This window comes from Salmo salar, chromosome ssa23, assembly GCF_905237065.1.
Source record: "Salmo salar chromosome ssa23, Ssal_v3.1, whole genome shotgun sequence".
Taxonomy (NCBI): Eukaryota; Metazoa; Chordata; class Actinopteri; order Salmoniformes; family Salmonidae; genus Salmo; species Salmo salar.
Genome location: NC_059464.1, coordinates 46,259,279 through 46,284,754, shown reverse-complemented (window position 1 = coordinate 46,284,754; position 25,476 = coordinate 46,259,279). Strand labels below are relative to the sequence as shown.

Here is a 25,476-nt window from a genome sequence, read left to right as displayed (position 1 = left end):
GATAGATATGTGCATGTGTAGCATGTGACAATAGCAGGATCATATCAAGGATAACATCACAAACTAATACATAAATACCACTTGAAGCTTGATGATGAGTTGATCATTTGAATCAGCTGTGCAGTGCTAAGGCAACAACAAAAATGTTCACCCACCCCTTTGAGTCCCCAGGACTGAGAACCACTGCTCTTCAGTGGGACCTCTTCATCTGCAGACAGGCTTTCACTTCATTGCACTGAATATTAGGTTACTATTATCTCCGTCCTCACTTCTATTATCTCCGTCTTTACTTCTAGGGACAGGAACTACACAAAAGTACCTGCCCTATCCAGAATAGCCTACTCTCTCACTTTGACAGTTGTGGCTGCTATCCTTTCACCCTCCTCCATGGCTGTTAGCTAGCTCCTACAAATCCATTTAGATTTTTTTTTTGTGATACATACATGAAGATAGCTAGCGATATTTAATTCATTTAGCAAGCTAGTTATACAGTATGTAAAGTTGGCTAGATAGCTAGCTAGTTACATTAGAAGCTCATTTGAGTTAGCCTGCACTGCACTGTAGCTAATCATACATCGTTTTTCATTTTCTAAATGTATTTACTTCCTTGAGGTTCTCCCAGCCATTTGGATGATTGGAAACAGGGCAGCAAAGTTTCTCACCAGAGCATATTACTATTTACCTGTGAATAAATTCTTGAAATGGATTAAACAATTTACCTATTTAATAACCAGACCTTCAAACAAACTTGCTGTGCTAAATTCTTGATGCACAATCAAACGTGCTGCCAGCACGCTCACAAGCGAGCCACTCACAAGCGGCACGAGGCAATTTACTGCATGCAAGTGTGCACGAGTCGAAAGGCGACAGTACCGCCTTACTTTCACCCCTGGTCCAATGTAACCGAACTTAAACTGTACCAACCCAGACAAATCTACTAGAGCCATGACATTGATGTTGGACTGGGCCTGTGCAGTGAGGTGGTAGCTTTCCTTAGAGGAAAGTTACTACAGATATTGCAGGAGTTTCCCCTTGAAATCAGACATGTCTGTGGTAAGGACAACTTTATTGCTGATCGTCTTGAGGGTTGATAGTCAAGTTTTCGGTTTAGCCAGTGTGTAACCCTGGCGCACAATTTATTTTGACTGCACATTTTTCCAAATTGGACATGAGTTTTGTTTGGGCTTGTTCCAAGGGGACGAGAGTTATAGATGTTTGGAGTTTTAGGCAACTATAGAGAAAAATATTTACCAAGTGTGTTTTCTCATTTAACTGTTAAGTCAGTAGATGCCATGTTCATGTTGGAGGAGGCGACACATTTATGGTGATTATGTAGTGCAACGGAAGTTCTGTTGGTGGTGAGCAAACGTGTCCAACAAAAATATTTAAGGTTAGGCATTAGGGTTAGCAGTAGAAATACAGTCATATACACACACTAACATTTATTTGTTGTCTTAAGGGGTTACAGGTTTTGGATTTTCCATTAATGTTTTGAGGTTGGACAAGAAGGGGCAAAGCTAACTATTCCTGTGAATCTTAGAATATGTCATGTCTAATGCGGTTTAAGTGTTGTGGTTGCAGGTTCACCTGCCTCATCTAAAGACTTCTTTTGGGGGGTTGATATAGGCCACCAAGTGCTAACACTTTTGACGTCTGACTGTCTTTTGAATGTCTGGTGGCACCCAGGGAAAAATGACAAAATTACAAAATACCATAAACAGTGTATAGCATTACAATATTTATTTAGCATTTTAAAATACAGAATATACATTTGCAAGTAACTTGCCCGAACAGCAACAACGTTCTCTCCAACAGTTACAGAAATGTTTTACTTGCTATGACTCATGTTGTTTATCTATCTTAGCATTCAACTAACTGTAAGGCATTCTGGATAAGTGTCTACTAAATTACCTAACACCTTCCTAATATTGAGTTGCAACCCCCCCCGGCCCTAAGAACAGCCTCAATTCGTTGGAAAACCATTCTTGATACACAGGAAACTGTTGACCTTGAAAAAACCCAGCAGCGTTGCAGTTCTTGACACACACAAACCGTTGCGCCTGGCACCTACTACCATACCCTGTTCAAAGGCACTTCAATCTGTTGTCTTGCCCATACACCTCTTGAATGGCACACAATCTGTCTCAATTGTCAGAAGGCTTAAAAATCCTTCTTTAACCTGTCTCCTCCCCTTCATCTACACTGATTGAAGTGGATTTAACAGGTGACATCAATAAGGGATCATAGCTTTCACCTGCATTCACCTGGTCAGTCTGTCATGGAAAGAGCAGGTGTTCCTAATCTTTTGTACACAGTGTATATGTAAAAATGAACATACCAACAGGAACCGCAAAGCACTTTGGGTATTATTATTGGCCTTGTTTCATGGTGAAGCACATTCAAAAAATACTCAGAAGGCTTTTGCAATTGTTAATCTTCACATATACAGTTAGAGTATATTTAGTTCATTTAGCAGATGCGCATATCGCACCATCAGACTTCTGATACCAATGCAGGGTGAAACGGGGCCACAAAATGCTACATTTAGAAAATACAAATTACAGCGCTCGAAGTGATAGAATAATTTATGTTTAAGATAATGACTAAAGTATTCCACCCTGAAACCATATAATTGTATGAAATGTGTCGAGTCATAATTCAATAATGTGTGTGACTAGGCCATTGTTACTATTTCGCAATATGAGCTGGGTATAGTTGAGACATTCAGGGACAACCGAACTGTCAACTTGTGATAACGTTGACACTGGAAAGAGGCCTCCCCACCCTATGGAGGAGAAAAACTGTTAGAAATGGCTAGGCTTGCAGAAGATGAAACATGTTGCAGAAGGGTGATAAACAATGTATGTGAACTTTCGAAAAATACAGCCCACCTAAAGAGAGGTGGAGTTTCTACTGATGTGAGTTCATTTGTGTGTTCTTATTTTGAAGTCAGAGCGCTCTCTGAATAAAGTATTGATCTATTGCAGAATCTGAGACTGTCTAATTCTTTATTAACCAGAGATTTACAGCCTCTAGGAAATAGACAAAGCTTGAGTGATAGTTGAGTTTAACCATTGAGATAGCAAAATTCTCGTGACAACTTGGTCCTTCGAGCCGGATCTCAATACCTGCCTCTCATCCCAGATGCACCGAAACCATGCATGGACGGATGACGGATCCGTGAAAGAAAGACCTGACCGCTGAATTGAGGGTCTATTTCAGGCCGGTGGAAGACTGGTGCACGACAGAGACGGTGATGAGATCCAACCTACATTGAATTCTCAGCTGCAAGAATAAGGTCAGTAATCTTTATTCATGGATTTGGGGGATAAATATCTGTAAACTGCATTAGATATAATATCGTTTTAAGCCGTTGTAGAAAGGATAGTTACCACTAATAATCCAGCAGGATTTGTTCGGTATACCGTATTTTGGTGTTTAACGAGAGATAGTTTGAGGCATTAGTAGCTGGATAAATATAAAACGGGAGATGCAACAGAAGGACAACAAATTGTCAGACAGGGCACTTCCTGTATGGAATCCTCTCAGGTTTTGGCCTGCCATATGAGTTCTGTTATACCACAGACACCATTCAAACAGTTTTAGAAACTTTACAGTTTTCTATCCAAATCTACTAATTATATGCATATTCTCGTTTCTGGGCAAGAGTAGTAACCAGATTAAATCGGGTACGTTTTTTTATCCGGCCGTGAAAAATACTGCCCCCTAGCCCAGACAGGTTAACCACACCCGTATGTCAAAGATTGTGTCCAACAGGTGAATTACAGAAGGTGATTCACTCAAGCCAACCAGGAGACTGGGTGTGGATCCAGTCCCTGAGGAGAAAAGACTGGAAGCAGCCCCGTTGGGAAGGCCCATACCAGGTTCTGTTAACCACCGCCTTTGCTGTTAGAATAGCTGAGAGAGCTAACTGGGTCCACGTTACCCACTGCAAAAAGGTAGGAACACATACAAGCACTGCTGATCAGAGTTAGGAGAAGAACCGAGTATCAACAGGGTTCGGGGGTTACTTCCTTAACGAAGATCCCCTATCCCGACCTTTCATCACTGTGTGTGCTCCTAGAGGTGCGAGTATGGGGTGGTTCCTGGCAGATAGGCTACAGACAGGAGGGGGGGGTTGGCGGTTTTTGGGAATATGGGGGACCCTAAGCTGCATCATCGTACTAATAATCTTCCTAATCCATCCAGATCCACCACCAGTCGGCATAAATCGTACCGAATCTCTACCATTGTTGAGAAGCAAAAGACAAAATACTCAATATAAGGACAGCCAAGGAAGAGTGACATATATAATAGGGGTTAGAGAAGGACAAAACGCGAGATTTAAGATAAGGTCGGGTTACTGTAAGGAGATAACCGATGACAACACCCCCTTATACCTGTGTCAAACAATTATGTCCACATGTTCCCGGTCCCAGGTGTTTAAAACACACATGGGGCAGGGAATATGAGACTAATATCTGGAAATGGAGTGCACGGTGGGGTGTTAAACGGAATAAGGATATTCTTTCATACATGTTGGGAATAGTAGTAACTATACAAAATGTAACTAGGAGAGACATAATTTGTATCTGGCATGCGCTGATAAGTATGGCAAGGATACCTGCCCCCATTTCAATTGACGGACACCACAGTGAAATACCCCGTAGTAAATCTATTATTAGGACCAAGGCGAGTTGATCATTCAGGTGGACATTCCTTTGATTCTACCCAATGTGAAGGATTTCCTTCTCCAAGAAAGGAACCAAGGGGAGGTAGAAGGAATACCAGATGAAAATCTCTGGTTGAGATGGATGAATTACACGGCCAGGGCTCTGGGCCAAACCAATTGTTATGCATGTTCTACGGGGCAACCAACTATGTTGACGGCCCCGATGCCACAGGTAATGTTTTCCTGCGTCTTAGACTTAGGGTCTAACCAAACTGAAGTCAATTGTACGGGGATTGGCCTTGCACGATTGAAAAGCTCCGCCACCCCACTGCCGTTCAAGGTGACTCCTGGGGAGTACCAGTGTTAAACATACGAATGGCACCAGAAATTTGGGTGCATTCAATGGCTGTAAAACTCTCGAATCTCGTGGTTCCTTTGACGGATGTCTGGTGGGCCTGTACTAGTAAAGGTAGACTCAAACAAGCATTGCCAAAAGGGTGGTTCGGCACTTGTGCCCCGGTGTTATTGGTTCAACCAGTGAGGATTAGTCATCAATGGCCAGTTGTGAGTAAAATGGACAGAAATAAGAGAAGTCTAGTCCTAGATGAGGGTAGCCCCATATGGATGGATTCCATAGGGATCCCTAGGGGAGTACCCAATGAATACAAGCCGTTGAATCAAAACAGGGGAAGGGTTCACTACTACTTTCTTTTGGTGGGTTACGATAAATAAAAATGTGGATTGGATAAACTATATCTATTATAACCAAGAAAGATTTGTTAATCAGACTAGGGATGCAGTAAGGGGACTCTCGACTCAGCTATCCACCACCTCCCTCAGTCACCAGAGATTTACGACCTCTGGGAAATAGACAAAGCTTGAGTGATAGTTGAGTTCAACCATTGAGATAGCAAAATTCCCGTGACACGAAGGTACCCTACATGACCAAAAGTATGTGGACACCTGTTCATCTAACACCTCATTCCAAAATCATTGGCATTAATATTGAGTTGGTCCCTCCTTTTCTGCTATAACAACTTCTGCTCTTCTGGGAAAGCTTTCCACAAGATGTTGGAACATTGCTGCGGGGACTTGCTTCCATTCAGCCACGAGCATAAGTGAGGTCGGGCACCGATGTTGGGAAATTAGGCCAGGCTTGCAGTCGCCATTCCAATTCATCCCAAAGGCTTTCGATGGGGTTGAGGTCAAGGCTTTGTGCAGGCCAGTCAAGTTCTTCCACACCGATCTTGACAAACCATCTCTGTATGGATCTCGCTTTGTGCACAGGAGCATTGTCATGCTGAAACAGGAAAGGGCCTTCTCCAAACTGTTGCCACAAAGTTGGAAGCACAGAATTGTATGTTGTAGCATTAAGATTTCCCGTCGCTGGAACTAAGGGGCCTAGCCCGAACCATGAAAAACAGCCCCAGACCATTATTCCTCATCCACCAAACTTTACAGTTGGCACTATGCATTGGGGCAGGTAGCGTTCTCTTGGCATCCCCCAAACCCAGATTAGTCCGTCGGACTACCAGATGGTGATTCATCACTCCAGAGAACGTGTTTCCACTGCTCCAAAGGTGGCGAGCTTTACACCACTCCAGCCGACGCTTCGCGTTGCACATGGTGATCTTAGGCTTGTGTGCAGCTGCTCGGCCTTGGAAACCCATTTCATGAAGCTCCCGACTAACAGATTTTTTATAGCACTTACCTGTGTACGCTCAAGAAAGGAATGAGGGACAGAGAGGAGGAGATGGAAACGCACGGTGGTGAGATTCTGTAGCTGAAGGTAATGTGTTAGGTAATGTGCTATTTTTAATGAAAATATAAACAATGCCCTATTACTAGGCTATTCAACAGCCTACAATTTGAATTTGTATTTGGTAACTTTAATCAGCTGTTACGAATCCCTTTGGCCCTGCAGTCTAGGGGGGATGGAAATGAGACCCGTAACATAACTCATGCAAATTATAATAGTGATAAAGAACAGTGAGAACAAAAACCACAGACAACTTAAATTTACCGTCAAACACTAAAGGTTTATTTTAGAACACACGGTAAAGGGGGGCGGGAAGAGGGGCTGAGCTGGACCCAAGGAAAGAAACAATAATCCAAAACTAGACTAGTCTACTTCAAGAACAGCTAGCTAACTAACCAAAAATACAGTGGGTGGTCCGCCCAGTTCTAACTAGGGTATTTAGACAAGGGTTACCTACGGGTAATGTAGGCCCATGGGCGACTTGTCTTGGTACCCCCTTTTCCCACCAACAAACAAACAGTCAACACTTTAACAAAAACAATACTCACAGGCTGACGGACAAAGTGACATGTAGTTGCCAAAAGCGAGAGCTGTGTTCAGAGAGAGCTATAGACACAGAGAGTGAGATTGAACTAAAGACAAAACAACTGGCTGGGTTTTTAAACCAAGGGAAAGGGATGTGATTGGTTGAGGGAAAAGGAGCAGGTGTCTTGATTGGTGACTGATTGATGACTGATTGGGGAATATTGATTGTCACCTGTGAGGGGAGAAGGAGAGAAAAGAAACACACAGGATACATACACAGGATACCTGTATCCGTAACATCAGCCCTGCACAATCAATGAACCAACAGCATCGCCTAGGCCTATACGTTCTCTCCCAGACTCATGGATAGAACGTTTGGAGCGTAGCATAAGGAAACCAGTCCATCCAGTATGCGTGATAACAGTCCACACTCAAAGGCGATTACTTTGTTTAATTTTGGAGTATAGGCTAAACCAATTATGTACCAATATATTTTTTAATTTTTTTAACTTCTTTCTTCAAATTGCTCATGAAAGTGATGTCACTTTTTGGAGCCTAATGGAGATTGTTAAAAGCATGATACTGTAATGAAACAGGGAGGGAGCAGGTCTCGAACCCTCGACCTTCTAGCCCGAGGTCCGGCACACTATCGACCGTGTCGCAAAAGCATGCTCGTGCGGCAGAGTCGATTTCCAGACTTATAAACCCAGGGTCGTTACAATACTGTTTTGATGCAAAGTGTTTGATGCAAATGAAATCAAAAATCACATCGTGGTTAGAGGGACAATAGAGCCCTGAGTACCAGGCCATTAGGACCTGATGGGCTCTATGGGGCTTGGTCTAAAGTAGTGCACTATATAGGGAATAGGATTCTATAGGGCTCTGGTCCTAAGTAGTGCACTATATATATAGGGAATAGGGTTCTATAGGGCTCTGGTCTAAAGTAGTGCACTATATAGGGAATAGGGTTCTATAGGGCTCTGGTCCTAAGTAGTGCACTATATATAGGGAATAGGGTTCTATAGGGCTCTGGTCTATTGTAGTCCACTATATATAGGGAATAGGGTTCTATAGGGCTCTGGTCTATTGTAGTGCACTATATATAGGGAATAGGGTCCTATAGGGCTCTGGTCTAAAGTAGCGCACTATGTAGGGAATGCGGTGTTTTTAAATGTGTAGATTTTCCTTTTCTACAGCTCATTGGAACAGAGTTGTTGGGTAAATAAACAGCCGCCATTGTTTAGGAGCATGAGAACTTGGTGTTTATAAGGGGTTTTATGGATCGGCCCCTTTTTAAAAAAAACATTCGCCTAAAATGACCCAAATCTGTCTGTAGCTCAGGCCCTGAAGCAAGGATATGCATATTCTTGGTACCATTTGAAAGGAAACACTTTGAAGTTTGTGGAAATGTGAAAGGAATGTAGGAGAATATAACACATTAGATCTGGTAAAAGATAATACAAAGAAAAAAAAAAAACTTTTTCTTTGAAATGCAAGAGAAAGGTCATCATGTATTATTCCAGCCCAGGTGCAATTTAGATATTGGCAACTAGATGGCAGCAGTGTACGGGCAAAGTTTTAGACTGATCCAATGAACCATTGCATTTCGGTTCAAAATGTTCTATCAAGACTGAATGTGCCTAATTTGTTTATTAATAACTTTTCATGTTCAAAACTGTGCACTCTCCTCAAACAATAGCATGGTATTATTTCACTGTAATAGCTACTGTAAATTGGAGAGTGCATTAACAAGAATTTAAGCTTTCTGCCAATATCAGATATGTCTATGTCCTGGGAAATGTTCTTGTTACTTACAACCTCATGCTAATCGCATTAGCCTATGTTAGCTCAGCCGTCTCACAGGGGACCCACCAATCCTGAAGAAGATATAAGGGGTTGATTGGTGTTTTTATAAGGGGTAGATTGGGGTTTTATACGGGGGTTGATTTGGGTTTTATACAGGGGTTGATTGGTCTTTTATATGGGGGATGATTGTTGTTTTATATGGGGGATGATTGTTGTTTTATATGGGGGATGATTGGTGTTTTATAAGGGAGTTGATTGGTATTTTATACGGGGGTTGATTGGTGTTTTATAAGGGGTTGATTTGAATAAATTATTCTTCAGTAGATTTCACTGTGGTTTATTTGCTGGAATCCATTGTGAGATTCTCCATACAAGATTCTCTGACAAGATTCTTGATTTTTGGCCCTGATTTAGGCTCAGCGATGTTAGGATTTTTGAATTTGTTGTGTTCGCCCAACATTAGACAAGATTCTCTGACAATATTCTCTCAGACAATATTTTCCAGACAATGTCAGTGAGGGAAACCTTAAGTCCAAAAGATGCGTGTACACTGCTTCTGAACCCCAATTCATCCAATCATCTCCCTCCTTCCTCAGTCCTGCTCCCACCCCCCCAGGAGCTTTGTCCAATCATCTCTCTCCTTCCTCAGTTTTGTACCCACCTCCCAGGAGCCTTGTTCATCCCACTATCCACCACCAGAGCTCCCAACCAGTGAGGATCCCCCTTAGCCAATGAAATCTCTGAATCATTGGGCGAGTTTGGATGCTGAATGGCTGATTGGTTAGAGGACATGGAAGTGGAGGTGGAGATGTTGTTGAAGTTGTTTCTCAGTCCTCCATTGGTGCCACTGTTGCTACCTGCTCCTTGAGTACTGCTGCTGTTGAAATTGGCATGGTTACAAAAGTTGTTGTGGCTGGTACCATTGCAGAAGTTGGCTGGAGTAGTGGTGTTGGGGTTGGTGGTGCTGATAGTGCTGGGGTGCATTAATACTAGAGGAGCTGTTGTTGGGATTGTGAGCTGGGGTGCGAGAGGGGGGGTTAAAGGAGAACACTCTCTCCCCGCCACCTCCCTAGGGGCTGAGGGCTCCAGGCTATAGGCCTTTGGGTGACTGTGTGTTATCTGTCGAGACATCAGGCCCTGCCCGGGCCGGAGCTTCGATATGGGGCAGAGTTCCGGAGGGTTGCCAGGGTCAGGGAAGGAGAAGGCCGGAAGACAAGGACCCTCTCCCTCCTAACTCAGCCAGGGGAAGGCAGAGGGGGTGTATGACCCGGGGGTAGCAGACCTCCAGAGCCCACCATCAGAGGGGCCAGGGAGCTGGTGCTGCAATCCCAGGTGTGAGCTCCATCGGAGGGGGAACACAGTGGATGGGGGCTGGGGGAACATGGCTGGGGGGAACACAGTGGATGGGGGTCTGGGGGCAGCTGTAGAAGCCAGACCTCTCGTATAGCGGCATGGAGGAGAAGATGTAGTCAAGGTGGCTGGAGTCGTGACGTGGATGGGGCCCGGCATGAAGGTGGCCCCCTCGATGTGCAGGAAGAGGGGGGAAGCGGCTGAACGAAGCACCGGGGCGCGGCAGAGCAGTGAGACGCTGGAGGAGTGGGGGAAGACTGGGGAATGAACCCCCAGGAGGCGACTCAGACCCCCCCTCCCCAGGAGAGGAGTGGTTGGTCTCCTCATGCTCCTTGATCTGCTCCAGGTAGAACAGGGTTGAGTTCATTAGACAGCAAATGGAAGAAAACTGTTGTAAAATGTTTTTAATGTTTTCTGTTCTGCATACCCTAATGAACACAACCCAAGTCTCAATCATGGTGGACTGGTCTAACATAAACCTCTACAAGACGAATGCAATGGAATGAATGATGTGAGAGAGAAAATGTAATGATAGAGCAGAAGCCAAATAGAGCAGAAGAATTTAATGGCATTTTAAATGGAGGATGCCAAACCTGGAGATAGTTGGCTTCAAAGTCCTCATCGTCTTCCCCAAATGGATTTATCATTTGTTCTGCCACCTGTCCACACACAGAGAAAATCAACCATTATACAATCAACCATCCACCCTTCCCTCCCTCCCTCCTTCCCCACCTTGAGCCAGCCCATGTAGAAGAAGAACTGTAGCAGGGTGAAGACAGGCAGGTATAAGTCGATGTCGTTACCAGCGTAGCCCTGGGCGGGGTCTAAGACTGTCGACCAATCAGACACACCAGGAAGAAACTGTAGACTGCGACAGTCACCACCTAAAACAAAAAGACTACGGTCATTATCTAACACCAAAACACTACTGTCACTATCTAACACTACTGTCACTATCTAACACCAAAACACTACTGTCACTATCTAACACTACTGTCACTATCTAACACTACTGTCACTATCTAACACTACTGTCACTATCTAACACTACTGTCACTATCTAACACAAAAACACTACTGTCACTATCTAACACCACTGTCACTATCTAACACTACTGTCACTATCTAACACTACTGTCACTATCTAACACTACTGTCACTATCTAACACTACTGTCACTATCTAACACTACTGTCACTATCTAACACAAAAACACTACTGTCACTATCTAACACCACTGTCACTATCTAACACCACTGTCACTATCTAACACTACTGTCACTATCTAACACTACTGTCACTATCTAACATTACTGTCACTATCTAACACTACTGTCACTATCTAACATTACTGTCACTATCTAACATTACTGTCTCTATCTAACACAAAAACACTACTGTCACTATCTAACACTACTGTCACTATCTAACACTACTGTCACTATCTAACACTACTGTCACTATCTAACATTACTGTCACTATCTAACACTACTGTCACTATCTAACACTACTGTCACTGTCACTATCTAACACTACTGTCACTATCTAACACTACTGTCACTATCTAACACTACTGTCACTATCTAACACTACTGTCACTATCTAACACAAAAACACTACTGTCACTATCTAACACTACAGTCACTATCTAACACTACTGTCACTATCTAACATTACTGTCACTATCTAACACTACTGTCACTATCTAACATTACTGTCACTATCTAACACTACTGTCACTATCTAACACCAAAACACTACTGTCACTATCTAACACTACAACACTACTGTCACTATCTAACACTACTGTCACTATCTAACACTACTGTCACTATCTAACACTACTGTCACTATCTAACACTACTGTCACTATCTAACACTACTGTCACTATCTAACACTACTGTCACTATCTAACACAAAAACACTACTGTCACTATCTAACACCACTGTCACTATCTAACACTACTGTCACTATCTAACACTACTGTCACTATCTAACACTACTGTCACTATCTAACACTACTGTCACTATCTAACATTACTGTCACTATCAAACACTACTGTCACTATCTAACACTACTGTCACTATCTAACACTACTGTCACTATCTAACACTACTGTCACTATCTAACACTACTGTCACTATCTAACATTACTGTCACTATCTAACACTACTGTCACTATCTAACACTACTGTCACTATCTAACATTACTGTCACTATCTAACATTACTGTCACTATCTAACACTACTGTCACTATCTAACACTACTGTCACTATCTAACACTACTGTCACTATCTAACACTACTGTCACTATCTAACACTACTGTCACTATCTAACACTACTGTCACTATCTAACACTACTGTCACTATCTAACACTACTGTCACTATCTAACACTACAGTCACTATCAAACATTACTGTCACTATCTAACACTACTGTCACTATCTAACACTACTGTCACTATCTAACACTACTGTCACTATCTAACACTACTGTCACTATCTAACACTACTGTCACTATCTAACACTACTGTCACTATCTAACACTACTGTCACTATCTAACACCAAAACACTACTGTCACTATCTAACACTACTGTCACTATCAAACACTGTATATATGATGGCGTTAGCTGTATATATGATGGAGTTAGCTGTATATATGATGGAGTTAACAGTATATATGATGAGGTTTCCAGTATATATGATGACGTTACCAGTATATATGAAGTTACCTGTATGTATGATGAGGTTACCTGTATATATGATGAGCTTACCAGTGTATATGATGAGCTTACCAGTGTATATGATGAAGTTACCAGTGTGTATGATGAAGTTACCTGTATGTATGATGAGGTTACCAGTGTGTATGATGAGGTTACCAGTGTGTATGATAAAGTTACCAGTGTGTATGATGAAGTTACCAGTGTGTATGATGAAGTTACCAGTGTGTATAATGAGGTTACCAGTATATATGATGAGGTTACCAGTATATATGATGAGGTTACCAGTGTATGATGAAGTTACCTGTGTATGATGAGGTTACCTGTGTATGTTGAGGTTACCTGTGTAAATGAGGTTTCCTGTGTATATGAGGTTTCCTGTCTAAATGAGGTTACCTGTGTAAATGAGGTTACCTGTGTAAATGAGGTTACCTGTGTATATGATGAGGTTTCCTGTGTATATGATGAGGTTTCCTGTGTATATGATGAGGTTTCCTGTGTAAATGAGGTTACCTGTGTGCATGATGAGGTTACCTGTGTGCATGATGAGGTTACCTGTGTGTATGATGAGGCTACCTGTATATATGATGAGGCTACCTGTATATATGATGTTACCAGTGTATATGATGAGGTTACCTGTGTGTATGATGAGGTTACCTGTGTGTATGATGAGGTTACCTGTGTGCATGATGAGGTTACCTGTGTGCATGATGAGGTTACCTGTGTGCATGATGAGGTTACCTCTGTGCATGATGAGGTTACCTCTGTGCATGATGAGGTTACCTCTGTGCATGATGAGGTTACCTCTGTGCATGATGAGGTTACCTGTGTGTATGATGAGGTTACCTGCGTGTATGATGAGGTTACCTGTGTATATGATGAGGTTACCAGTGTGTATGATGAGGTTACCAGTGTGTATGATGAGGTTACCTGTGTGTATGATGAGGTTTCCTGTGTGTAAATGAGGTTTCCTGTGTGTATGATGAGGTTACCTGTGTAAATGAGGTTTCCTGTGTGTATGATGAGGTTACCTGTGTAAATGAGGCTACCTGCGTGTATGATGAGGTTACCTGTGTAAATGAGGTTTCCTGTGTGTAAATGAGGTTTCCTGTGTGTATGATGAGGTTACCTGCGTAAATGAGGCTACATGCGTGTATGATGAGGTTACCTGTGTAAATGAGGTTTCCTGTGTGTAAACGAGGTTTCCTGTGTGTATGATGAGGTTACCTGCGTAAATGAGGCTACCTGCGTGTATGATGAGGTTACCTGTGTGTATGATGAGGTTACCTGCGTAAATGAGGCTACCTGCGTGTATGATGAGGTTACCTGTGTAAATGACGAGGTTACCTGTGTGTATGATGCTGAAGGAGTAGTGTAGTGAATATGATCAGTTCTCTCCACAGCAGCTTGTAGATGCTTCCCTTCCATTCCCTCCGCGAGTATGTTACCGTCATCGCTACCCATCACTGGCCAGGCTGGCTGGCTGGTTTGTTGACTAGCTGGCTGGCTGGTTGGTTGACTAGCTGGTTGGTTGACTGGCTGGCTGGCTGGTTGACTGGCTGGCTGGCTGGCTGGTTGACTGGCTGGCTGGCTGGCTGGCTGGTTGGTTGGCTGGCTGGCTGGCTGGCTGGTTGACTGGCTGGCTGGCTGGCTGGCTGGTTGGTTGGTTGGCTTGCTGGTTGACTGGCTGGCTGGCTGGCTGGTTGACTGGTTGGTTGGTTGGCTGGCTGGCTGGCTGGTTGACTGGCTGGCTGGCTGGTTGGTTGACTAGCTGGTTGGTTGACTGGCTGGCTGGCTGGCTGGTTGACTGGCTGGCTGGCTGGCTGGTTGGTTGGCTGGCTGGCTGGTTGGTTGGTTGGTTGGCTGGCTGGCTGGCTGGTTGACTGGCTGGCTGGCTGGCTGGCTGGTTGACTGGCTGGCTGGCTGGTTGGTTGGTTGACTAGCTGGTTGACTGGCTTCAGCACAGACTGAGAAAGCTGCCCTCTGTGTATCAATGTGTTCCTCCACCTACTGTAACTTTGTCAGTTTCACAAGTCTACTCTCCAAAACACTGACGGCGGTCACACATCTACTCAAACACAAACTAATTCTTATAGGTATTATCTCATGGATCCACAATCTGAAGACATAGTGCTATTTAAGGTTAAAGTTCAGCAGAAGGGCAGAGAGAGAGAGAAAGTAGGATGTGGTAGTTAACAGAGAGTCATTTCATAGACACTCAGCATCACATACGGAGCTATCCACAGATAATCAATCACATGGGCCTGGACTAAAGCTTTCCAACTCAATCGAGATCATAATATTCACATCCATTTATCTACATTTTTGTAGATTGATTGTATATTATATCTACAGTATACTCACTGTGCATCACACACATTACAGAGAGATGAATAACTAAAAAAAAATCGAATATGTATTCAGTTCCCTTTAGTTATACCCTATTGAATACAAGTTATACAATGATTGATCAGATTGATTGCATATGATATACTCACTGTGCGTTAAGGGAAGGTGTGTTGCCAGTCTTGGTAGAGAATGTTGGAGTGACAGATGTGGGAGAGGAAAGGAGAGGGACTCGTAGACCTCCGAAAGGAGAATGAGGGACTCGTAGACCTCCGAAAGGAGAGGAAAAGAGAGCACTTGTAGACCTCTGGTCACTTGATGTGTTAATAAGCTGTTTCTGCAACAAAGCTTCATTGTAAGGCCTGGTCCCGAGTTAATCTCAAATCTGTGTACAACACAGCACACATTAAAACATTACATGTTTAAAGTAACAACCACATTTCTATTGAAAAAAAAATTATTCAGTGGTTGTCAGACCAGGCTGCAACATATCGCAACCAAGCAAAAACCCGTAACCCAATTATTTTGTAAGATCACATATTAAATGAATATCTCCCAACTCTCCCTCTTCATTTCTCATGTAAGAGAGTTAGCATGGCGACTAGTAACTCTAACCTTACTTGGGACCCGGAGAGTTGCGTTGGGCTTCGGCATAGCGGGCTAACGGACTCTGATATGGGTTTGAGCCTTGGCCGTACATACACACACACACAAACACTTATTTTGTTCTATCATTTGCCACATGTGTTCGACATAATGTGTGTCCTCCAATCTATTCTGAAAGGAAAAGGGTCTATTCTATCCTTGTAACCAGAGGATCTATCAGAATGGTGGGCTGAGTTCTTCAACAAGTATAGCTACATTTCTTTAACTAGGCAAGTCAGTTAAGAACAATTTGTTATTTACAGTGATGGCCTACCCCGGCCAAACCCAGACGACACTGGGCCAATTGTGCGCTGCCCTATGGGACTCCCAATCACGGCCGGTTGTGATACAGCCTGGATTCGAACCAGGGTGTCTGCAGTGACACCTCTAGCACTGAGATGCAATGCCTTAGACCACTGCGCCACTCGGGAGGCCCATGCTAACCACAGAGAACTTAAATTGTTGAAACTAATGAATTTATACACTTTATATACAGCAGTATGTGGACACCTCTTCAAATTAGTGGATTTGGCTATTTCAGCCACACCCGCTGCTGACAGATGTATAAAATCGAGCACACAGTGATGCAATCTCCATAGACAAACATTGGCAGTAGAATGGCTCATACTGAAGAGCTCAGTGACTTTCAACGTGGCACCGTCATACAATGCCACCTTTCTAACAAGTCAGTTCATCAAATTTCTGCCCTGCTAGAGTTTCCCCGGTCAACTGTAAGTGCTGTTATTGTGAAGTGGAAACGTTTAGGAGCAACAATGGCAAGTGGCAGGCCACACAAGCTCACAGAACGGGACCGCCGAGTGTTGAAGTGGGTAGCGTGTACAAATCGTCTGTCCTCGGTTGCAACACTCAGTACCTAGTTCCAAACTGTCTCTGGAAGCTGAAACTGTTCACCGGGAGCTTCATGAAATGGGTTTCCTTGGCCGAGCAGCAGCACACAAGCCTAAGAACACCATGCACAATGCCAAGTGTCGGCTGGAGTGGTGTAAAGCTCGACTGGACTGATCTAGGTTTGGCGAATGTCAGGAGAACGCTACCTGCCCCAATGCATAGTGCCAACTGTAAAGTTTGGTGGAGGAGGAATAATGGTCTAGGGCTGTTTTTCATGGTTTGGGCTAGGCCCCTTAGTTCCAGTGAAGGGAAATCTTAATACTACAGCATACAATTTCATTCTAGATGATTCTATGCTTCCAACTTTGTGGCAACAGTTTGGGGAAGGCTCTTTCCTGTTTCAGCATGACAATGCCCCTTATGCACAAAGTTGGGATCCATACAGAAATGGTTTGTCGAAATCGGTGTGGAAGAACTTGACTGGCCTGCACAGAGCCCTGACCTCAACCCCATCGAACGCCTTTGGGATGAATTGGAATGGCGACTGCGAGCCAGGCCTAATCGCCCAACATCATGGCCCGATTTCACTAATGCTCTTGTGGCTGAATGGAAGCAAGTCCCCCACAGCAATGTTCCAACATCTAGTGGAAAGCCTTTCTAGAAGAGTGGAGGTTGTTATAGCAGGAAAAGGGGGGGCAACTCCATAGTAACGCCCATGATTTAGGAATGAGATGTTCGACGAGCAGGTGTCCACATACTTTTGGTCATGTAGTGTAATTGTGATTTAAACCTCTCCATCGCCACCTGGTGGTAGTAATGCGCATTGCAGGTCAGCAGGAGGCGTGAGGTGTTTGTAATATTAACCGGTTCAATGAAGAGAACAATAACACGAACTGAACAGGAGGGTGAACTTCGGACTGTGCTGTTGTTTCTGTCCTCTGCAACTTTCGGTCGAATGACATAACATGTCACTAAGATTAAGAACATTTTCAGTATTTTGTTCACTATTTTGCCATTAATTGATTACCAAGTTTGGACAATACATGGTGAGTTGCTATACCTTCTGCATTCCATTGTCAAAAGTTTGCGTAGCGGTCCATACTCCGTCTAGCCAGTCAATCTATAAACTTGTCTGAATAAATAACCCATCCTAAACGAATAGGCTTACATAACATAAAAACGCAATTTGATAGGTATGCCCATTTTTTTTGCGTGATTATTTATATGAAAGAAAATAACACATTAAGTTTCATTTGGCCAGGAGAGGGGCGAGTTGAAGTCCCCGGCGGGAGTGGAGTGGACTGGTCGGTTGATTAAAATTAGGCCTAGGGCCTCATTGATTCAGCAGATTGAAAGTCCACCGAAGTATTTTCTATTCTATTCTGATATATTATATTCTAATCTAATGTATTATCATTTATTCTATCTATTAATGTTACATGCCTTTATGTTTTCCAGGTAGGCATCAGGTAAAACATGCGGAACCAAGGAAAGTGTATTTCAGACTACTCGAGTGAGGGGGTCCTACTACACAAGAGGTAAAGTAAAAGAAGATAGGAGAAGGTGGAAGAACTCTTCCCTCACAGAAGCCACAGCCTTCACAGTAACTGAAGTGACATTAAACTGCAGTTGGATTAGTGACTCTGCCTGGAAAACATGGATGCTTTTGAGGGTCTCCACAGTGTCCAGCTGTCCTCCTCTCCACCACTTGTCTCTGCCACCAACCCAGGGTACGAGGTTCTAGTATCAGCCAGATCTGGTGTCCAGGTATACTCCAACACCACGTTCTATGGTAAACCCAGTGTTCTGGAGCAGGCTCAGAAGAGAGGGAGAGCCAAATATCACTCCCACCGAGAGGAGACTAAAGAAGAGAGGTGTGAGGTTGGAAGGTAAGACAACATTATGGGTTTGATTTGTTATTGTCCTTCACAGCTGTAGGTTGGTTCCAAGCCTGTAGCTTTTAGGATCGTCTTCGTATAACCATAACGAATCTCCATTTTATTTTCTACCACATTAATGTCATATGCCAGATATACTGTGAACGCCAATATTCTGTTTGACAATAATGTGTTCTAACAACACCACCCTGGGGAAATATTTGGTCGTGTTTCTTTTTAAACTGGAAACGGGTTGGGATGGGAGGATGCGTGTCATCATGTGATTAACGGCAGATCGACAACACATTTCGTCCTTTTAATAACTATCGGAATGAGCAGGAATGAATATAGACTTATCTTACGAAGCATCGCCAACAAAGACGTATATAGCGACTCAAAACTTGGGAGTAACAAAATAACATTCGACTAACTTTATCTCGTTTGATATCTCGATGAAACATTGTAGCCCATAGCGTTTCGTCAACATTATTTAATAGTAACATTGTTTTGATTGCATCCTTGTAAATGGAATGATATCGTCAGCAAGATATGAACGGTTACTGGAACAATTGATGGAATTCATGGAAACATAAACTGATGCCATCGAGGTCACGGCGACGGTACGAGGTGAATCTTCTAGCCGGGTGGTGAGAGGGTAAGGGCGGAGAGCTAGAATGGGAAATCCGGTGAATGTGTGCTGTTCCGATTGGACATAATGGTATTAGGACAAGTTCAGCCTCGCGTGTTGTTGCGATTCTTAACGACGGATTGATGTTTATAATGTTATTGTTTTCAATTATATATATTTTTGGGGATAATCATTGATAATGATCTGATGATGATGATGATGATGTATACTTCTAGACAAACGTGATCAGTACAAATATGCAGACGTTGGATTCATGTTATGAAACACATTATGATCAGGATATACAACGGCTGTCAGCCAATTCAGGGCTCGAACCACCCATTTTATAATAGAGATATATCGTATGTCCTGATTCCTAGTCACCTTACCCCCTATATATATCTACCTCTATTCATCCAGTATCCTTGGAGATATGCTACTGGAACTGACCCTGCTTACTTAAGTGTGTCTTTCTTATTTGTATATCTTGTGTGTTTTTGTTATACCTTGTTTTTCTTCTTCTTCTAGTATTACATTGTTATTGATTACTGTATTGTAGGGGTTAGAGTTTACAAGAACGGCATTTCACTGTTACTTGTGCACGTGACATTAACTTGAAACTTGAGATAAACACAGTGTACAAAACATTAACACCCTCCTAATACTTTAGTGAAATATAATATCTGTTTTGGGCTTCTTGCGGTCAGTTTGCAGTCTACAAAGTATTTGTAATTAGGTTCCGGCACCCTGACCATCGCTCCAAAAAAATAAATAAAACTAATCGTCCAGGGGCTGAATCTACTTGTTGATCATGGTTACACAGACTATCTGAATTGATCTTGCACTGATTCTATTCGCAACAACACCTCTATATAAACGCACACTACACTGATACCCTCGCCCCCCATCACACACGCATATCGAGACAACACACACACTTTCACATTCGTCATTTGCTGCTGCTACTCGGTTTTTTGTTTATTTTCTCTTATTATTATCTATCCTGATGTCTAGTCACTTTACCCTGCCTTCATGTACATGTCTACAGTGCATTCGGAAAGTATTCAGACCCCTTGACTTTTTCCACATTTTGTTAACGTTACAGCCTTATTCTACACGCAATACCCAATAATGACAAAGCAAAAACCCGGAAATATCACATTTACATAAGTATTCAGACCGTTTACTCAATACTTTGTTGAAGCACCTTTGACAGAGATTATAGCCTCAGGTCTTCTTGGCTATGACGCTACAAGCTTGGCACCTGTATTTGGGGAGTTATTCCCATTCTTCTCTGCAGATCCTCTCAAGCTCTGTCAGGTTGGATTTTGAGCATCACTGCACAGCTATTTTCAGGTCTCTCCAGAGATGTTCGATCAGGTTCAAGTCCGTGCTCTGGCTGGGCCAGTCAAGGACATTCAGAGACTTGACCCGAAGCCAGTCCTGTGTTGTCTTGGCTGTGTGCTTAGGGTCTTTGTCCTGTTGAACCTTCTCCCCAGTCTGAGGTCCTGAGCACTCTGGAGCAGGTTTTCATCAAGGATCTCTCTGTACTTTGCGCTGTTCATCTTTCCCTCGATCCTGACTAGTCTCCCAGTCCCTGTCACTGAAAAACGTCCCACAGCATGATGCTGCCAGCACCACGCTTCACCATAAGGGTAGGGCCAGGTTTCCTCCAGACGTGACGCTTGGCATTCAGGCCGAAGAGTTCAATCTTGGTTTCATCAGACCAGAGAATCTTGTTTCTCATGGTCACAGAGTCCTTTAGGTGCCTTTTGGCAAACTCCAAGCAGGCTGTCATGTGCCTTTTACTGAGGAGTGGCTTCCGTCTGGCCACTACCATAAAGGCCTGATTGGTTGAGTTCTGCAGAGATGGTTGTCCTTCTGGAAGGTTCCTCCCACCTCCACAGAGGAACTCTGGAATTCTTCCATTTGAAAATAATGGAGGTCACTGTGTTCTTGGGGAGCTTCAATGCTGCAGACATTTTTACTGGAACCCTTCCCCTGATCTGTGCCTCGACACAATCCTGTGTCGGACCTCTACAGATAATTCCTTCAACTTCATGGCTTGGTGTTTGTTCTGACATGCACTGTCAACTGTGGGACCTTTTATATAGACAGGTGTGTGCCTTTCCAAATCATGTCCAACCAATTGAATTTACCACAGGTGGACTCCAATCTCAAGGATGATCAATGGAAACAGGATGCACCTGAGCTAAATTTTGAGTCTTGCAGAAAAGAGTCTGAATACTTAAGTAAATAAGGTATTTCTGTTTAATATTTTTAATAAATTAGCAAAAAATTAAAAACAGCCATTTTCGATTTCTTTATGGGGTATTGTGTGTAGAATGAGGATTTGTTTTTATTCAATACATTTCAGAATAAGTCTTTAATGTAACAAAATGTCAAAAAAGGGAAGGGGTCTGAATACTTTCCGAATGCACTATCTCAAATAACTCGTACCTCTGCACATTGATCTGGTACTGGTACTCCTTGTTAATAGCTCCACATTGATCTGGTACTCCCTGTATATAGCTCCACATTGATCTGGTACTGGTACTCCCTGTATATAGCTCCACATTGATCTGGTACTGGTACTCCCTGTTTATAGCTCCACATTGATCTGGTACTGGTCCTCCCTGTATATAGCTCCACATTGATCTGGTACTGGTACTCCCTGTATATAGCTCCACATTGATCTGGTACTGGTTCTCCCTGTATATAGCTCCACATTGATCTGGTACTGGTTCTCCCTGTATATAGCTCCACATTGATCTGGTACTTCCTGTATATAGCTCCACATTGATCTGGTACTTCCTGTATATAGCTCCACATTGATCTGTTACTTCCTGTATATAGCTCCACATTGATCTGGTACTGGTACTTCCTGTATATAGCTCCACATTGATCTGGTACTGGTACTCCCTGTATATAGCTCCACATTGATCTGGTACTGGTACTCCCTGTATATAGCTCCACATTGATCTGGTACTGGTTCTCCCTGTATATAGCTCCACATTGATCTGGTACTGGTTCTCCCTGTATATAGCTCCACATTGATCTGGTACTGGTTCTCCCTGTATATAGCTCCACATTGATCTGGTACTGGTTCTCCCTGTATATAGCTCCACATTGATCTGGTACTTCCTGTTTATAGCTCCACATTGATCTGGTACTGGTACTCCCTGTTTATAGCTCCACATTGATCTGGTACTGGTACTCCCTGTATATAGCTCCACATTGATCTGGTACTGGTACTCCCTGTATATAGCTCCACATTGATCTGGTACTGGTACTCCCTGTATATAGCTCCACATTGATCTGGTACTGGTTCTCCCTGTATATAGCTCCACATTGATCTGGTACTGGTTCTCCCTGTATATAGCTCCACATTGATCTGGTACTGGTTCTCCCTGTATATAGCTCCACATTGATCTGGTACTCCCTGTATATAGCTCCACATTGATCTGGTACTCCCTGTATATAGCTCCACATTGATCTGGTACTCCCTGTATATAGCTCCACATTGATCTGGTACTGGTACTCCCTGTATATAGCTCCACATTTATCTGGTACTGGTACTCCCTGTATATAGCTCCACATTGATCTGGTACTCCCTGTATATAGCTCCACATTGATCTGGTACTCCCTGTATATAGCTCCACATTGATCTGATACTGGTACTCCCTGTATATAGCTCCACATTGTACTGGTACTACCTGTATATAGCTGCACATTGATCTGGTACTCCCTGTATATAGCTCCACATTGATCTGGTACTCCCTGTATATAGCTCCACATTGATCTGGTACTCCCTGTATATAGCTCCACATTGATCTGGTACTCCCTGTATATAGCTCCACATTGATCTGGTTCTGGTACTCCCTGTATATAGCTCCACATTGATCTGGTACTTCCTGTTTATAGCTCCACATTGATCTGGTACTGGTACTCCCTGTTTATAGCTCCACATTGATCTGGTACTGGTACTCCCTGTATATAGCTCCACATTGATCTGGTACTGGTACTCCCTGTATATAGCTCCACATTGATCTGGTACTGGTACTCCCTGTATATAGCTCCACATTGATCTGGTACTGGTTCTCCCTGTATATAGCTCCACATTGATCTGGTACTGGTTCTCCCTGTATATAGCTCCACATTGATCTGGTACTGGTTCTCCCTGTATATAGCTCCACATTGATCTGGTACTCCCTGTATATAGCTCCACATTGATCTGGTACTCCCTGTATATAGCTCCACATTGATCTGGTACTCCCTGTATATAGCTCCACATTGATCTGGTACTGGTACTCCCTGTATATAGCTCCACATTTATCTGGTACTGGTACTCCCTGTATATAGCTCCACATTGATCTGGTACTCCCTGTATATAGCTCCACATTGATCTGGTACTCCCTGTATATAGCTCCACATTGATCTGATACTGGTACTCCCTGTATATAGCTCCACATTGTACTGGTACTACCTGTATATAGCTGCACATTGATCTGGTACTCCCTGTATATAGCTCCACATTGATCTGGTACTCCCTGTATATAGCTCCACATTGATCTCGTACTCCCTGTATATAGCTCCACATTGATCTGGTACTCCCTGTATATAGCTCCACATTGATCTGGTACTCCCTGTATATAGCTCCACATTGATCTGGTACTGGTTCTCCCTGTATATAGCTCCACATTGATCTGGTACTGGTACTCCCTGTATATAGCTCCACATTGATCTGGTACTCCCTGTATATAGCTCCACATTGATCTGGTACTGGTTCTCCCTGTATATAGCTCCACATTGATCTGGTACTGGTTCTCCCTGTATATAGCTCCACATTGATCTGGTACTGGTTCTCCCTGTATATAGCTCCATATTGATCTGGTACTGGTTCTCCCTGTATATAGCTCCACATTGATCTGGTATTCCCTGTATATAGCTCCACATTGATCTGGTACTGGTACTCCCTGTATATAGCTCCAGATTGATCTGGTACTGGTACTCCCTGTATATAGCTCCACATTGATCTGGTACTGGTACTCCCTGTATATAGCTCCACATTGATCTGGTACTCCCTGTATATAGCTCCACATTGATCTGGTACTGGTTCTCCCTGTATATAGCTCCACATTGATCTGGTACTCCCTGTATATAGCTCCACATTGATCTGGTACTCCCTGTATATAGCTCCACATTGATCTGGTACTGGTTCTCCCTGTATATAGCTCTACATTGATCTGGTACTTCCTGTATATAGCTCCACATTGATCTGGTACTCCCTGTATATAGCTCCACATTGATCTGGTACTCCCTGTATATAGCTCCACATTGATCTGGTACTGGTACTCCCTGTATATAGCTCCACATTGATCTGGTACTGGTTCTCCCTGTATATAGCTCCACATTGATCTGGTACTGGTTCTTCCTGTATATAGCTCCACATTGATCTGGTACTCCCTGTATATAGCTCCACATTGATCTGGTACTCCCTGTATATAGCTCCACATTGATCTGGTACTGGTTCTCCCTGTATATAGCTCCACATTGATCTGGTACTGGTTCTCCCTGTATATAGCTCCACATTGATCTGGTACTGGTTCTCCCTGTATATAGCTCCACATTGATCTGGTACTGGTTCTCCCTGTATATAGCTCCACATTGATCTGGTACTCCCTGTATATAGCTCCACATTGATCTGGTACTGGTTCTCCCTGTATATAGCTCCACATTGATCTGGTACTGGTTCTCCCTGTATATAGCTCCACATTGATCTGGTACTCCCTGTATATAGCTCCACATTGATCTGGTACTGGTTCTCCCTGTATATAGCTCCACATTGATCTGGTACTGGTTCTCCCTGTATATAGCTCCACATTGATCTGGTACTGGTTCTCCCTGTATATAGCTCCACATTGATCTGGTACTGGTTCTCCCTGTATATAGCTCCACATTGATCTGGTACTCCCTGTATATAGCTCCACATTGATCTGGTACTGGTTCTCCCTGTATATAGCTCCACATTGATCTGGTACTGGTTCTCCCTGTATATAGCTCCACATTGATCTGGTACTGGTTCTCCCTGTATATAGCTCCACATTGATCTGGTACTGGTTCTCCCTGTATATAGCTCCACATTGATCTGGTACTGGTTCTCCCTGTATATAGCTCCACATTGATCTGGTACTGGTTCTCCCTGTATATAGCTCCACATTGATCTGGTACTCCCTGTATATAGCTCCACATTGATCTAGTACTGGTACTCCCTGTATATAGCTCCACAT

At 43.2% G+C, this 25,476-nt stretch overlaps 2 protein-coding genes across 7 annotated transcripts in view; one reads left to right on the top strand and one right to left on the bottom strand.

Moving 5' to 3' along the window:
- Positions 1-854: 854 nt before the first annotated feature.
- Positions 855-25,476, top strand: part of rab3il1 (RAB3A interacting protein (rabin3)-like 1) — a 52,665-nt gene continuing 28,043 nt past the window's right edge. For 2 of the 6 annotated variants that reach the window (XM_045705988.1, XM_045705984.1), the window contains exons 1-2: positions 17,529-17,727; positions 18,140-18,570. In XM_045705988.1, the coding sequence (XP_045561944.1) occupies positions 18,338-18,570 (233 nt within the window). In that variant the 5' untranslated portion in view covers positions 17,529-17,727; positions 18,140-18,337. Of the gene's footprint in view, positions 1,054-3,144; positions 3,299-17,528; positions 17,728-17,942; positions 18,047-18,139; positions 18,571-18,803; positions 19,179-25,476 lie in introns of those variants that run through there. The other 4 variants (XM_045705986.1, XM_045705987.1, XM_045705985.1 and 1 more) reach the window with 4 other exon arrangements.
- On the bottom strand, positions 9,381-11,617 carry LOC106584792 (carboxypeptidase Y-like). Its single transcript, XM_014170381.2, has 3 exons — positions 10,845-11,617; positions 10,706-10,771; positions 9,381-10,449 (listed from the first exon to the last, which is right to left on the bottom strand). Exons 1-3 carry the CDS (start codon positions 10,857-10,859, stop codon positions 10,060-10,062), a joined length of 471 nt encoding a protein of 156 aa, XP_014025856.2. The 5' UTR covers positions 10,860-11,617; the 3' UTR covers positions 9,381-10,059.